Source organism: Perca fluviatilis, chromosome 14, assembly GCF_010015445.1.
Source record: "Perca fluviatilis chromosome 14, GENO_Pfluv_1.0, whole genome shotgun sequence".
NCBI lineage: Eukaryota > Metazoa > Chordata > Actinopteri > Perciformes > Percidae > Perca > Perca fluviatilis.
In genome coordinates this window covers 11,422,441-11,437,303 of record NC_053125.1, presented here as the reverse complement: position 1 = coordinate 11,437,303, position 14,863 = coordinate 11,422,441, and the positions used below count along the sequence as shown (strand labels likewise).

Here is a 14,863-nt window from a genome sequence, read left to right as displayed (position 1 = left end):
GGGCAGGTAGTGTACAGTGGGTTGAAAACAGCTAGCTAGGCTGTTAGGAGTGCAGTGGACTGGTAACGTTGAGAGGCACGGTGGACTTGTTGTATGTAGAGGATGGACGAGCAGAGAAGTTGAAGCGAGCAGACTGAGGAGGCCTCTGCTGCGCAGAATGACGTGCAGACAAGTGAGTACAACAACACACACACCACACAACAACTCTCTCTCCAGGTACGTAACAACGCCAACAGCCAAGCAACGTAGCATTGTGTGTGCGCGCTACGCGTTTTTTATTTTTTTATTGTTGACCCATCACATGCGTTGGTGATGTTTTTTTCTGTTGTTGATTTTATAAGAAGTACTTCTTTTGTTGCAACCACACTCATATTTTAGTTTAATTGTCCAAATTGCGGCTCTTCTCTGGGTATTTCTTGTGAGGCTACACTGATGAAGGCTGTTGTTGATAATTCGCTGTAAACACCTGGCTGCCAAGTGCCAATCGGAATTTACTGTTGGTGCGGGACATTTAGGGCTGTGTAGTGTGATGTTGACATTTAATGCAATTTATTTTGTAGCCTAAATATGTTCTTTCATTTAACAGTAGCATTATAACACCATATGCTGCTAGCATTAGCCTCTTTAGCATACAGGTAGGATCCATCATCTCGGTATAATTGTCGGCACAAAAGCGTATTTCCCAAAAACCTTTTCTTTAAATGAGTGAATATAGTGACTTTTTTGTTGTTTAAATGTTTTTAAATTCTGTTCAAACATCTCCTTGGTGGGTATTTGTAAAATCCAGTACATGGTCTTTATTGTTGCTGGTTCAAAATAAATGGCTCATAAGGATGAGTGGAAAATGTTTCATCACTCATATTCAATCTCAGAAATTGCGTGTATTGCTCTAATGAAAAACTTTGTTGAAATTACAACTTTTTACTCATTTCATTAAGACTTTATTCTTGAAATATTTAGACCTAATTCTCAAAATCTCAATATTTCATTTTCGACACAGTGGCCCTAATACTCCCTTATATCAGTGTTGTAGTACTCAAGACTGGTCTCGAAGGATTTTTTGGAGGTCTCGGAATCAACCACATCTTGACTCGGTCTTGTCTCGGGCTCTAAATGAACAGGACTCTGGATTTTATTTCAAGACCGGTCAAGACCACAACTTTAGGGATATCACTAAATTGCCTGTGTATTGTCTGATTTATGTGTTAAAATCATTACTGTGAATGGATTTAAAACTTCCTGCAAATCGTCGGTAATAACATTTTATGTAATTATTTTATTTTATATATATATATATATATAACTGTATGAATAATATACAGTGTATATATGTATGTATATATATACATACATACATACATACATACATACATACATACATACATATATATGTAACGCTGATTGAGACAGCTGGGACCACTAAGTTTTTTTATCGGCACTTAGAAAGGTAAGCTAAGTGTAAGTGACGCTAGCAAAGCTAGCTAACTAAAGTTATCAATCTGCCCCTGTACCAAAACTCTCCAGAAATCTCTTCACCCCTCACCCAAAGGGATTTACCGTATATTAGCTATACATATTACTATTAGCTAGTTGTGTATATACTGTATGTTTTAGTTGTTTGGTCTGGTCTTGACTCGGTCTCGATAAACTCTGGTCTTGGTCTTGACTCAGTGGTCTTGGTAATGACTTGGTCTTCTTGACTAAAACACTCCCTCATCCTTTAAGTAAATATATATATATATATATATATATATATATATATATATATATAGTGTTGTGTTCAAAAATAATAGCAGTGTGATTTTAAAAAAGTGAATAATGCTCAAAATCCTTAGAATAGCTTTTAATTCCATAATATCAATGCATTGAGAACACTGCACATTCAATTCTAAATCAAAACATGACCAAAATTGATCAAGTTTGTGTTTACAGAAAGTGAAGAAAAAGGAATTTTAGGCTGTTCAAAGAAATAGCAGTATTTGCATTTTTCTTTACAAACTCAAACATTTACTGTATAAACCGAAAAATGTCTCAAGGGTTTGCTTTACTTTGAATCACTGCACTAATATTTAGTTGCATAACCATTATTTCGGAGAACTGCTTCACATCTGTGTTGCATGGAGTCGACCAACTTCTGGCACCTGTGAACAGGTATTCCAGTCCAGGACGATTGCACTACATTCCACAATTCCTCTGCATTACTGGGTTTGCCTCAGAAACAGCATTTTTGATGTCACCCCTCTATGGGATTGAGGTCTGGGGATTGGGCTGGCCACTCCATAACATCAATCTTGTTCATCTGGAACCAAGACTTTGCTCGCTTACTGGTGTGTTTTGGGTCACTGTCTTGTTGAAAGACCCATTTCAAAGGCATTTCCTCTTCAGCATAAGGCAACATGACCTCAAGCATTTTGATGTATTGAAACTGAGCCATGATCCCTGGTATATGCGATAAATAGGCCAAACACCACAGTATGAGAAACATCCCCATAACATGATTTTTGCACCACCATGCTTTACGTCGTCTGACAAACTGTCTGCGGCCCCTAGACCCAAAAAGAACAATTTTGCTCTCATCAGTCCACAGAATTTCCTTTGGCCAGTCAATGTGTCCTTTAGCAAATTTCAACCTATTCAGTACAGGTCTCTTTTTCAGCAATGGGACTTTGCGGGGGCTTCTAGCTGATAGCTTTGCTTCACATAGCCTTCTTCTGATCCTAACAGTACTCACAGGTAACTTTAAGTCTTCTTTGATGTTCCTGGAGCTGATCATTGGTTGAGCCTTTGCCATTTTGGCTATTCTTTGATCCATTCGAATGGTGGTTGACCGTTTTTTCCCACGTCGTTTAGGCTTTGGATGCCATTTCAAGGCATTTGAAATCATTTTGGCTGAGCAGCCTATAGTTTTTTGCACTTCTTTATATGTTTTCGCCTCTCCAATCAACTTTTTAATCAAAGTCCGCTGTTCCTCAGAGCAATGACTGGAACGACCCATTTTGCTGAGTATTTCAGTGTGAAATGCACTATAACCAGCATGCACATTTACTTCCTTCCTTCCTTAAATATGGGCCATAATTGACGCCTGTGTCTTCACAGAATCAATCACCTCACTAAGTGAACACAACACTGCTATTATTTTGAACATGCCCCTTTCAATTACAGATTCAATTACACAGAATGAGCAGCATGCATGTCATGACTGTTGGGTCTGTTGATTTTCTATGACTCTACAACCCTTACTAGTAAATTATTTGCCATGTAGAAATATCACTTCTACCAAACATTTTTATTTATGAGGTTAGTTGTGTTGGACTGCTATTATTTTGAACACAACTGTATAAAGAGGATATTTTGGTTACAGTTATCTACATTTTCACAAAAAAAACTGTGTGTGCAGTCATAAACATTGATCGGGACTCGAATAAACATGCAAAACCTTGTCACAAAAGATTAAAATTTTAATCATTATAAATCATTCTATAAATACATTGTTGTCATATCATTAAGAACTTGTTTTAAATAGCAATAGATAACAAACAAACAAGCAGTCGGGTGGTTGGTTGCTGGGGTCAGGCACGGTTCAACACAATCTTCTGGGTCTTGAGGTGACAAAACCGTAACCGTTAGTGGAAGTAGCTGTGTGTGTATGTGTGTGTGTGTGTGTGTGTGTGTGTGGGGTTTGGTTTTTGCCACTGGTCTTCAATAAGATCCTTCTATTATCACCGCTCTGAAAGACAAAATGAGAATGGGTTACAGGAAGAAAAAAAATCTCCCAGCAGTATGGTGTTTGTATGCTAATATATGACAGGCAGACTTACTTTCAACTTTCTTTTTTAGTGGTGACAGAGCTGCTTTTGCCTGAAAAGCACACAGAGACAAAGTTACCAAAGATACAATTAGCTGGTATATTTGTTGGAGTGTGTGTAGTGTAGCATTGTGGCATTGAGGAGTTTAAACCTTAAAATAAGTTTAATGTCAACTCTGAAATTACATTTTAGCTCAAGGTGAGACATGTGGGAGATTGAAAGGAAAAGTAGCTCCTCCTCTTTTACCTTCTTGATAGCGGACCAGTCTTCAAGGATGTCGATGTCTCTCAACATGTAGACGATGAAAGGCCCTGTGAGACAGAGAGGGAGTCATGTTAAATCATCGGTCGGTCTGTCCAGCCGTCAGGAGGCAAATAATGTTAAAGCTACTGTTTGTGTCAGAATAAAAGTGGGAAAAGGAGGATGAGAAAGTTTACCTGAAACCAGAGCTACTTTCTTTTTCCTCTCCGACCGACCCAGCAGGTTCTTTCTTTTACACTTCTTGCCCATCTCATCACTCCACTCTGGAATAAGAAAATATAGCATTCATTACATTACTCGTCTCACTGTTTGGATTTATTTCTTCTGACCAGAGAAGTCTTCAGCGTGTAGAGAAGTCTTCAGCGTGTAGTGATTTTTTACTTTGCGTAATGTATGTAAACACAGTTTTAGTGTTCACTAAGAAATTAGCAGGTTTTTGTCCAAACATTAAAAGGTAAAGTTTGGATTTTTTGAAGTGGGGTTGTATGAGCTACTGATCCATAGTCCGTGTATTACCCAGAGTAGATGGCGGTCGGCACACATGCGAGTTGTGGTCTATCAAGTGTTATTGTGTGACTTTTGGCATTTTAAAAAGGGTTAGGAACTAACAAAAGTAAAACTATCTAACTAATCAAGGCAGCTGTAGACCAGCTGTGTTCTGCAAGGTAATATTACTGTTTTTGTCAATGGAGTCTGGTGGCTGTGAAGAGAGCATCTAATGGCTTCATTCCCCCCTGTCTAAACCAACATGACATCATGGCCCAATCCCAAAGTCCGGACTCACAGACTCACGGACTTTGGTGCGCGTTCTCGTGAAATTCGTAAGGGCTTAGGGTTGTCCCAATGCGGAATTTCAAAGGGCGTGAGGGTTTGAGTACACACTTACCGAGCCCTTTGCGTGAGTCTGCATCGATGCAGACTTCACCAAAGGGAATTACCCACAGTTCAAAGCGCTGTGACATTTACCGCGGAGACGATAGGGAAATCCGGAAATTACGAAGGTAAACAACAGCACGACACACGACCACAGAACGGACCAACCTGTTGTCCAGCTTGTAAAACAAGAGTTTGGAATCAGGTAGCCGTCTCCTGGGCCTTGGCCGTGTGGAAAGCAACAAACTTAAAATGAAAATTCCCAAACCGGCAAGTGTCAGCAACATCTTTGTTATTAAACGTCGCCAAGGTAACATGTGATCTCGTGAAGTGCTGTCCCGATCCCATTTCTACCTATCTGAGCCCATGTGGCCTCACACACTCACTCACTTAGTACCTGAGATCAATTAAGTCTGTGAGTCCTTTAGTCCTCAGGGCTCACTTTGGGATTGGGCCCATGACTTTGCGTAAACATACTTTCTTAAGCCAAGTGGCGTGTTATCTGTATGCATTTTGAGATATCCGCGTGTATGTCTACACTGTATACAGCGGATGTAAACATACACGCCCACTTTCTAAAGCCAAGTAGCATGTTATCTGTACGCATTTTTAGCGCTGTATACAGCGGACGGGTTGGGTTTAGGAAAAGAAGAACTGGTTGGGTTTAGTAAAAGAAAAACGGGGTTGGCTTTAGTAAAAGAAGAAAGCGACTGTTGAGTTTAGGAAACGTGCCACGCGGGACACAAAGGATACGTAACATGCGGGACACCATCTCCGGTCTCCTGGGTGAAAGTCCTGCGTTTGACCCATCCGCCACTCGCTACGGCGTAAATTCACACGCAATCGCAAGGTAATGTAAGTCAATGGAGGCCAAACAGCATCGTTAAACACGCTAAAAAGCGAGTATGCGTCTTGATAACACGCCAACAATGGCATACGAATTGGCGTATCATACATACGCCACTTCATGAGATCAGTCTGTGTAAACTTAAACAGAGCATTTTTTTTTTTGTTGTTGTTTTTTTAAGGTGGCTAAAATACATTGAGCTGCTGCTCCCCATCCCCAGCAGTACATTGCTTAGCTTTCGTGCTGGGAATCCTGCCTGCTTCTCCAAACTGAAGGTTATACACTGACTATGGATTCAACCCCACTTAAAAAAAAAAAAAAATGTAACTATACCTTGAATAATGGCAGCAAAAGGTACCGTAGATTTTGTTCCCTACACCAACAAGACTGATGACGGTGAGGAGAATTTAGCTGTACCTGAGGTAAGGTCTACATTCTGTCTGTCCTCCTCCAGTCTTCTTATCTTCTCCAGCAGTTCGGTCTTCATGGCATCAAACAGCAACATCCGCTCACTCTGTATCACACATACATACATACACACTTTGACTTTTGTAATAATTGTGTTCAATAAGATTGGCTGAAGTGTATGAGAGTCCCGATGCAGTAGGTACTACTGTAATGTGTGTGTGTGTGTATTACCTCCAGGTGCTGCTTTGCTCCTTGTTGTTCACACTCGTACTTGTGTTTGATCACCTGCAGACACAGCTCTCTGTACACTCCTGTAGTTGGAGACAGTTAGAGAGGATGCTAAAGACAGCGTGGCTAATTTTAGATTATTTTTGTGTCCTTTAGTTTCTTTTAAAAGTAGACCGAAACAGATAGTGACACCATACAGCATATTAACCTAATAAAAAAAGTCTTTTAGGGCGCTTTCACTCGTGCGATTTGGGGGTGAAGTTGCAACATTGTTGCATTTTTCATTTAGTTTGGTTTGCGGTCACATCAGTCTGTACTAGAGGTCGACCGATAGTGGATTATACCGATAGCTAGGTTGGGCCGTATTTGCCGATAACCGATTATTCGACCGATAGTATTTAGAATTGATACTGGATAAAACAGTTGACAAAATACATACATTTTTTCAAAAAAAGTCCAGACGCTTTTGCCAATAATCAAAATAATAATGTCATATTTATTGATATTACACCCACAGCAATGCTACACAAGCATGTGTGTTGTCTAAAAACAGTTCTCCTACATATTTGGAGTCATCCAGTGTAAAAATAAACATAATTAGCATTATAATTCATATAAAAGGACAAACTATTTACATTTCTTCAAAAAAGGCCCAAATGTATGCCAAATCTCAAAACGGTGATGCCATTCTTCTCTGTAGAACGGTTTAGAACTAGCCTGACGTGGTCCTAATCAGATTCTAGTCAGAATGGGAGTCTGAAACCGCTTCATTGGGCTGTGATTATGGGGCGTGTTCCAACCGAACCAGGAAAAAAAAATGCCTCTGCATTCATTGGATAAACCTACAACCAATCAGAGCAACGGAACTCAACGCTGTGTATCGTCTCCATAGCAACCACTCTTTGCACAATGCATTTGTTCTAACTTCCGACTTTTAGACTTTTTTGAAGCTGGATATATCATTTGTTGCGTGTAAATATAAATGTGGATAACGTTAGTGATAGTGACATGCTTGCTACAGTCGCATTTCTAGAGATGAATCGGCGAAAACACGTTTTATTTCAATGAGTCACGGCTTTGTTATAACGCCGCTGGGCACTCCCTCTCTTCCCTCACTCTATCTCGCTCCACCATATAACGCTACCGTGCTTTCGGGCAGTTGTTGATGCTCCTCCGCTGAGGATTTTAAAATGAGTGCGCTGTCGATTCTACACATCTCAATTCTCCAGCGGCAGCCACTAGACGGATCGTGCAAAATTTGCGTTTATTTTTGCCAGTGTTTAAAGGAACACGCCAACATTATTGGGAATTTAGCTTATTCACCGTAACCCCCAGAGTTAGACAAGTCGATACATACCCTTCTCATCTCCTTGCGTGCTGTAAAGCTGTCTGACGGCTCCAGCGGCATCAGCCCATCACAGAACATGCATGTGAATGGTTCCAGTAATCCTACTGCTCCGAATAAGTGACAAAATAACGCCAACATGTTCCTATTTACATGTTGTGATTTGTAGAGTCACAGCATGTACAAAAAACAACGCAACATGAGACACAGCCATCTTCAAACCGTAAACAAACCGGGAACTATATTCTCAGGCGGAAGAATATAGTACTTGGGCGGAGTGATATGCTCGCAGCAAGCCTGTCTGAGAATATAGTTCCCGGTTTGTTTACGGATAGAAGATGGCTGTGTCTCATGTTACGTTGTTTTTTGTACACACTGTGACTCTACAAATCACAACATGTAAATAGGAACATGTTGGCGTTATTTTGTCACTTTTGTCACAATTCGGAGCAGTAGGCTAGTTGGAACCAGTTACCTGCAGGATCTGTGCTGGGCTAAGCTAATGCTGGAGCCGTCAGACAGCGTTACAGCACGCACGGAGATGAGAAGGGTATGTATCGACTTGTCTAACTCTGGGGGTTACGGTGAATAAGCTAAATTCCCAATAAGTCGTTGTGTTCCTTTAACCGCTTGAGGTAAGTTAGCCTACTACTAATGTTTAGCGTCATCTCAGCCTCGAAAGCAAACAAACATACTGTTGTGCTGTTCTTTCTCTACTAATGCAGCATCTATTCAACAAATTAATAACTTTATAATGATATGACAAAATGTACTGTATACATACCTTTTTGCGGTCGATGCTTTAAACGCGCATCTGATGTCAGCCTTCTCCGCACAGCATGTGCTCTCCGTGCAGCGCGCAGTAACACGTGTCGAAAATAAACACGAGGCATCAGTGATAGTTTTTATTTTGCCTCTAGAGGCCGCTATTGTAATGCATGATGCCAGCAGACCCTTCTCAGCTCTCGCGTACTGTGTAATGAATGACAGCGCGCGCTTCTCAGCCGCTCCAGCAACGGACGCAACCAGAAAAAACTATCGGTATGGATTTTTGCCGATAACGATAGTTCCACCAATCAACTATCGGTGTCGATTAATCGGCAAAACCGATGAATTGGTCGACCTCTAGTCTGTACATTTTGTGCAAGGTTGAAAATTGCAAGCTAGTAAAATGCTCTATTTTTGGTTCACTTCCTGTATTTGGGTCGGATCCCGTTCTCACCTGAAGTGAACCGAACTCTAGTTCACTTGGAAGTGAACCGAGACCCCCGTTTTTAAGCGGACCAGAGGTTTGTTTGTTTGAGCCCCACCAGAGTTGGGATGAGCTTTCACACCAGCCTAAACCAACCAAACTCTCCAGGGTTCGTTTGAAACGGACCAAACGAGCTAGGGGTGAAATATGCTGGCTGTAATTTAAGGGTGTTTTCACACCTATAGTTTGTTTGCTTTGGTACGAATCAGTTGAGTTTGTAAACTTGGAGCGATTTCTCCTTGGTTCGGTTTCCTTTCACACCTGGAAAAATCCAAGCGTACTAGGGCTGGGCCATATGGAGAAAATCAAATGTGATATTTTTGACCAAATACCTCGATACTGCAACGATATTGTAGTGTTGACTATTGGTGCTTTCACAAAATATTGACACAATGATATTTTTGATAAATAATCATCAGTAATGTGGATATAATGACTAAGTGGGTAAAGGCAAATCATAGAACAGCTAGAACAGTCTGGTAAGTAAGACGATATCTAGTCTCATATCACGATATCGATATAATATCTAGGGGGGTGCAAAAAAATAAATAAAATCGATTCATATTCGAATCTCGATTCAAAATCGATTCATAGAATTCATATTTAAAAAAAAAAAAAATAAAAGAATTACAAAAAATAAAAGAAATCGGTAAATCGATTTTGAATCAAATTGTGAGCCTAAAAATTGATATTGAATCGTGACATTTTCTGAATTGTGCAGCCCTAATAATATCGATATATTGCCCAGCTCTAAAGCGTACCAAAATGCATCATTACAAATCACGCAAGAACGTTCACTCCTTTTTACTGGTCCGATGTGTCTGGGGCGGGAGCAAGAAAGTAAATACAGGAAGAAGGTCCTGTGTGGACTAGTGCATATTTCTTGCATCTCCATGGTCAAACCAGCTCATTCCATTTAAATAATCAGACATTGTTTCGCGAGTGGCGTTGCTTCGTCTGCTCTGGTCACCGAGACTTGGCTCTGCTCTGCCAGTGTGTGTCTCCAACTTTATTGCCGGCTGGTTTGACCACGCAGATGAGAGTGACAGTGAGCTTGACAGCAGTCTATTTCTGTGAGAGAAACACTGTCCTCCATGTCTTTTTCAAACTGCTATGAGGGGCCAACATTTAGAAATTACCTGAAGTACCTCAAAGGCTGATAATTTATACACACACAGTCAAACATGTCAGGGTTGTAAGGCGAATCAGCACTTGGTATAAAAGTTGTCGTGTCCCTGTGACCTGTCTTGAGCGTGGCTCCGGCGAGCTGTGCTTCGCCACAACATTGTGTCGTGCTGACACAATGTTGTCATGGTCATTTTTGTCATGGTAAAGTCTTAAAGGTCCCATGACATGCTGCTTTTTGGATGCTTTTATATAGGCCTTAGTGGTCCCCTAATACTGTATCTGAAGTCTTTTTTCCAAAATTCTGTCTTGGTGCAGAATTACAGCCACTACAGCCAGTCCCACAATGAGCTTTCCTCAGGACGTGCCATTTCTGTGTTTGTTTCTTTAAATGCTATTGAGGAGGAGAGAGGGAGGGCAAGGTGGAGGGTGGGGGTGTGGCCTTGACCAACCGCCATTTGTTTGCAAGCCATGATGTCTCTCTCTTTCTCATGGGTGGGCCAAATTCTCTCTGCGGGCAAAGCAGAGAAAGGGGAGGTAACCTTGCTCCTTATGACCTCATAAGGAGAAGATTCCAGATTGGCCCATCTGAGCTTTCATTTCCTCAAAGGCAGAGCAGGATACCCAGGGCTCGGTTTACACCTATCGCCATTTCTAGCCACTGGGGGACCATAGGCAGGCTGGGTTAAAAAACCTCATAAAGTTAAATTTTCATGCTATGGGACCTTTTAAATTTTCCTTTTTAGAGGACTTAAAAAAGGTCTTAAAAGTCATTAAATTTGCTGTTAAAAAATGTGCAGATACACTAAAACGAATTGCACCAGCGGGGCAAACAAACTCTAGTGCTATACAACCGAACTAAACGAGGCAGGTGTGAAAGCACCCTAACACCCACTTGCTAATCAAAGCAAAGATTTCAAGCTGCCTAACGCAGACCATTTCCAATTCAACGCAGCTAAAGAAACTACAATTGGGCAGAATAGGAAACATTACAACAAGACACCGTTATAGGTGTAGGAATAAATTCCCTCAGATCGCCCCTATATAGCACTTGAAATTAATTAGATCATACTGTAGGCCATCATTTCCATTAAATATGTTGGTGGTCGTCCTGACTCCCTTCACCCTAACAGAGAGATTGATGTTTGCAGCCCCACCCAGAGGCCTGGTTTTGAGAAACATCCACACCCTACCGATGATGTTTGTCTGCTGGAAAAGATATGGCAAAAATCAAATTGTACCACAGGTCCTGCTCAATTTCTTTCAGATACTGTGTGCAGGTTTTTTTTAAACTTAATTTCAACATCATTCCACTGTGGTCAAAGTGACTTGTAGTGTGTATGCCATGATAGAAAAGTTTAGGCTGTTAAGCACATCATATCCGCTCTTCCTGAGAAAAGGTGTGTTTTACTTACCGGCCACTTGTGTTCGTATGTGCATGCTCTCCTGTAGTAAAACCAGTGGTTCTCTGTATTCTCCAGCCTTCCCTGTCAGCACCTCGTCCAGCTTCACTTTCACCTGGTTCTGCCGCTCCCGAAACAACCTGCAATCACACAGTGGAGTCAGCCTTTCCTTCTTTTCTTTTCTTCCATCCTTCAAAAATCACACCAGAGGGACACACTGTCGCGTTTCTTCCCTCGTCCGGGTTAAACTTACTTCTCTTTCAGCTCCTGAAATTGTTTTTCCAGATCCGACATCTCATCTAGACATTCTCCTCTCCTGCGCTCGCAGTCTTCATCATCCATCTCTTCACAGAGGACAGAGAGACAGAAACCGTTTAAAAAAATTTAAAAAACAGTGACATTGCATACAATCAGGCAACAATTTAGCAGAGCACTTGGATTTTACCTGAACTCTCCTCTTCTTCCTCCTCTTCTTCACTATCCTCCAAGTCGCTATCCCTCTCCTCCGTGCTCTCCTCCATGGTCTCCTCTCCTCCTCTGCCTCCTCTTTCATCCTCTCTCGGCTGCTCCACCTCTCCGTTGGTTTCAGGGAGTTGTGACTCTCCTTCTGCCTCCATCTCCTCCTCCGGCTCCCTCACAGGGGGTTGGGCTGGCATGGCTGGCTGAGAAACATGCAGACACACACACAAACTATACCACAATGTGTCTGGGTAAAGGTTTAAAAGTTAACCAAATCTGGTCTGTCCTTCTCTTGAGCCATTTCATCAGTAATTATCAGTTAGTACACTGGGTTACTCGTGTGTCTACTGATGTTTCCACTTTGTTGATCTGTTGAATAATGGGAAGTTCTCTTGTAGTAAACATGCTTACCACCACCAATAATCTAAATACGCTTTATTACAGTTTTTATTATTCCTTGATTTTGTTTTTTTCTTAAGGAGTCAACTAAAAATGACATGCACAACATGCAAATTGCTTAGCTTTTTTGATGTCCCAATTTGAAAACATGTACAAAGCTGCATGAGCATATATTTCCATTTGTATCACAATTGCAATATTTGGTCAGACAAAAAAAAAAGTATGCATCCACTACTGAAGTACATTTACTCCGATTTAAAATACTGAACGACTACATTTGGAAATATAGCAGGTGCCTAGTTTTAAAATCCCTATTTTAGGTTGCACTTCTACTGCACACAGAGCAACACAACTGCCTTAAATATACTTTCCTTAGGTTTATTTTGCTTAATATTGGTGATGTCGATTAATGACAACAAACTCCAGCTGGGTTGCAATAAGAGTAAACCACAACAAAGAGCACTGAAAGCAGACTAACGTCCTACGTTGCTAAAACAGAAACGTGTTTAATTGTCAGTTGTGGCATACAGATAATTTATAATAATAGTAATAATTTAAATAACAATAATTGAAATATAGTAGCACTGGGAAGACCGCGGGACATCGAGCTATCGTGTTCCGTATCTCGGTCAGGCCAGCTAGAAAAACACAGCACAAGACAGGAAACTACCCGATTTTCTTGTCGAAAAGCAAAAAGTGATAGTCTAAAAAATAATTACCTCACACTGCGTTAGGAACGCTTTATGGGAAATAATTACAAATGGAACATAAACTGTCCACACTTCTGTTACATCCATTAATAGGCGTTTGATTTTGTTTCCTTGCCGGACGTCCTATTTTTTTTTATTAGCCCAGCTTGACCACTAGTAGCTTCCGTGATGTCATTCAGTAAGATGATAAACGTTATGGACTCGATGGCGGTATTTAGACTCCAATAACGACCCTGACGGAGTCTGAAGCCCGTCATACTATCAGTATATTTACATGCAACCCCCAAGAAATTAACCGAGGCTCGTCGTTGCATTTTCATGTCAAATTAAGGGCAAATAAACCACAGTGAAGTCAAGTGCAACACAAGCTAACAATTGAAACCACACAGCGAGGGAATGACTGCCTGCTCATCACACTGTCAGACTATTATTCAAGTTAATTTATTGCTAGATATTTCCTCTACACGTATTTGGTAGTAAACAATATAGTCAGCGTTAAAATGTCATTAATCACAATGAAGTATCGCCACAGTAGCTTTCACTGACCCTATCTTCCAACTCTGCACGGATTAACGTTAACGTTATCCCTCCGTCCATGCAGGCAGGCAGGCGATGCTGTTTGTAAACAGATAACCTTCCCTTCCCCGGACAACACCGTGACTAGAGGAGCCTGCTCACCTTCTCCCTCTGCTCGGCTGTAGAAAGTTAAAGTATCATTTTCAATATTTTCATTTTAAAAAGTACTTCCTCTTCACTTCGGTCTTCAGGTCGATACCTCGCCGAACTCCACAACCCGTAAATTCAACCAATCAGCGCCGAGCCGTGATGTGCGAGTGACCAATAGGAGTGACCCCCCCGCCCCTCCAAACGTCGCTTGCCCAATCAAAATGCTAAAGCAGGTATAGTGGGCCAATCATAATCTAGTTTGGTGCAGTAAACCATCAGAATTAGCCAATAGGCTGGAATTTACAAAAAATACCGCGCATCTCTCTTTTTTCAATCGCAATATAATAATATAATATATGATATAATTAATATAAAATATAGCTAGGCCAGACCTCTCAGGTGAGAGTACACATGCATTACATACAATAATTACAGGCTTAAAAACAATACACCTTTTTAATGCAATAGTTCTAAAAATGTCAGTCTATAGGCCTACAAATATATTGTTAAGAGTTATTTACAGGTGTGTATATATGGTTCAACTAACCTGATATATTGGAGGAATTATGTAAACCACTGTGAATGCAAACAGTTTTTCTGATCTTTTTATAGCTAAACTACAGGAGGTGTATTCATTGGCAAAGCATTTGTTGTGGCAGATACATTTTAAGCCAAACATCGACATAAGGATCCAACGTTGTCCCTTAACTCAGATAGGAGTAACGAGCACAATGTGATGCAGCCATTATACTACTGGTGTTAAGCATCATTCTTACTTGGGTTTACATTAACCACCATGAGATTAGAACAGAATATAATTCACAGACTTCACACTCGGGTAAAATGCATACTGCATTTAACCACAAGATGGCCCCAAAGTGATACAGAATGTCTACAGAGCAAATAATGGTGGAATTCATATAATTTGAACAATAGGCCTTTTATCATGGCAGACATTTTGGCTTGTCAATGTAGGAAAACTACAGGTGGAACTAATAACATTAATTAAGTCTAATATTTTCTCATATTGTGTATGCTGGTCACTGACTTACAGGGACAACTGATGTAACTAAGCCCATGT

The 14,863-nt window shown here is 40.7% G+C and overlaps 1 protein-coding gene across 2 annotated transcripts; it reads right to left on the bottom strand.

The window, feature by feature from the left end:
• Window positions 1-3,437: 3,437 nt before the first annotated feature.
• On the bottom strand, window positions 3,438-13,916 carry brms1 (BRMS1 transcriptional repressor and anoikis regulator). 2 transcript variants are annotated; one of them, XM_039822731.1, is made up of 10 exons: window positions 13,795-13,916; window positions 11,994-12,210; window positions 11,802-11,892; window positions 11,561-11,688; window positions 6,427-6,506; window positions 6,205-6,301; window positions 4,244-4,330; window positions 4,053-4,117; window positions 3,819-3,858; window positions 3,438-3,727 (listed from the first exon to the last, which is right to left on the bottom strand). In XM_039822731.1, the coding sequence occupies exons 2-10, from the start codon at window positions 12,202-12,204 to the stop codon at window positions 3,720-3,722; spliced, it is 807 nt and encodes a 268-aa protein (XP_039678665.1). In that variant the 5' UTR covers window positions 12,205-12,210; window positions 13,795-13,916; the 3' UTR covers window positions 3,438-3,719. The 2 variants fall into 2 exon arrangements, with proteins under 2 accessions (XP_039678665.1, XP_039678664.1); XM_039822730.1 differs by having other exon boundaries at window positions 13,663-13,798.
• Window positions 13,917-14,863: the final 947 nt, after the last annotated feature.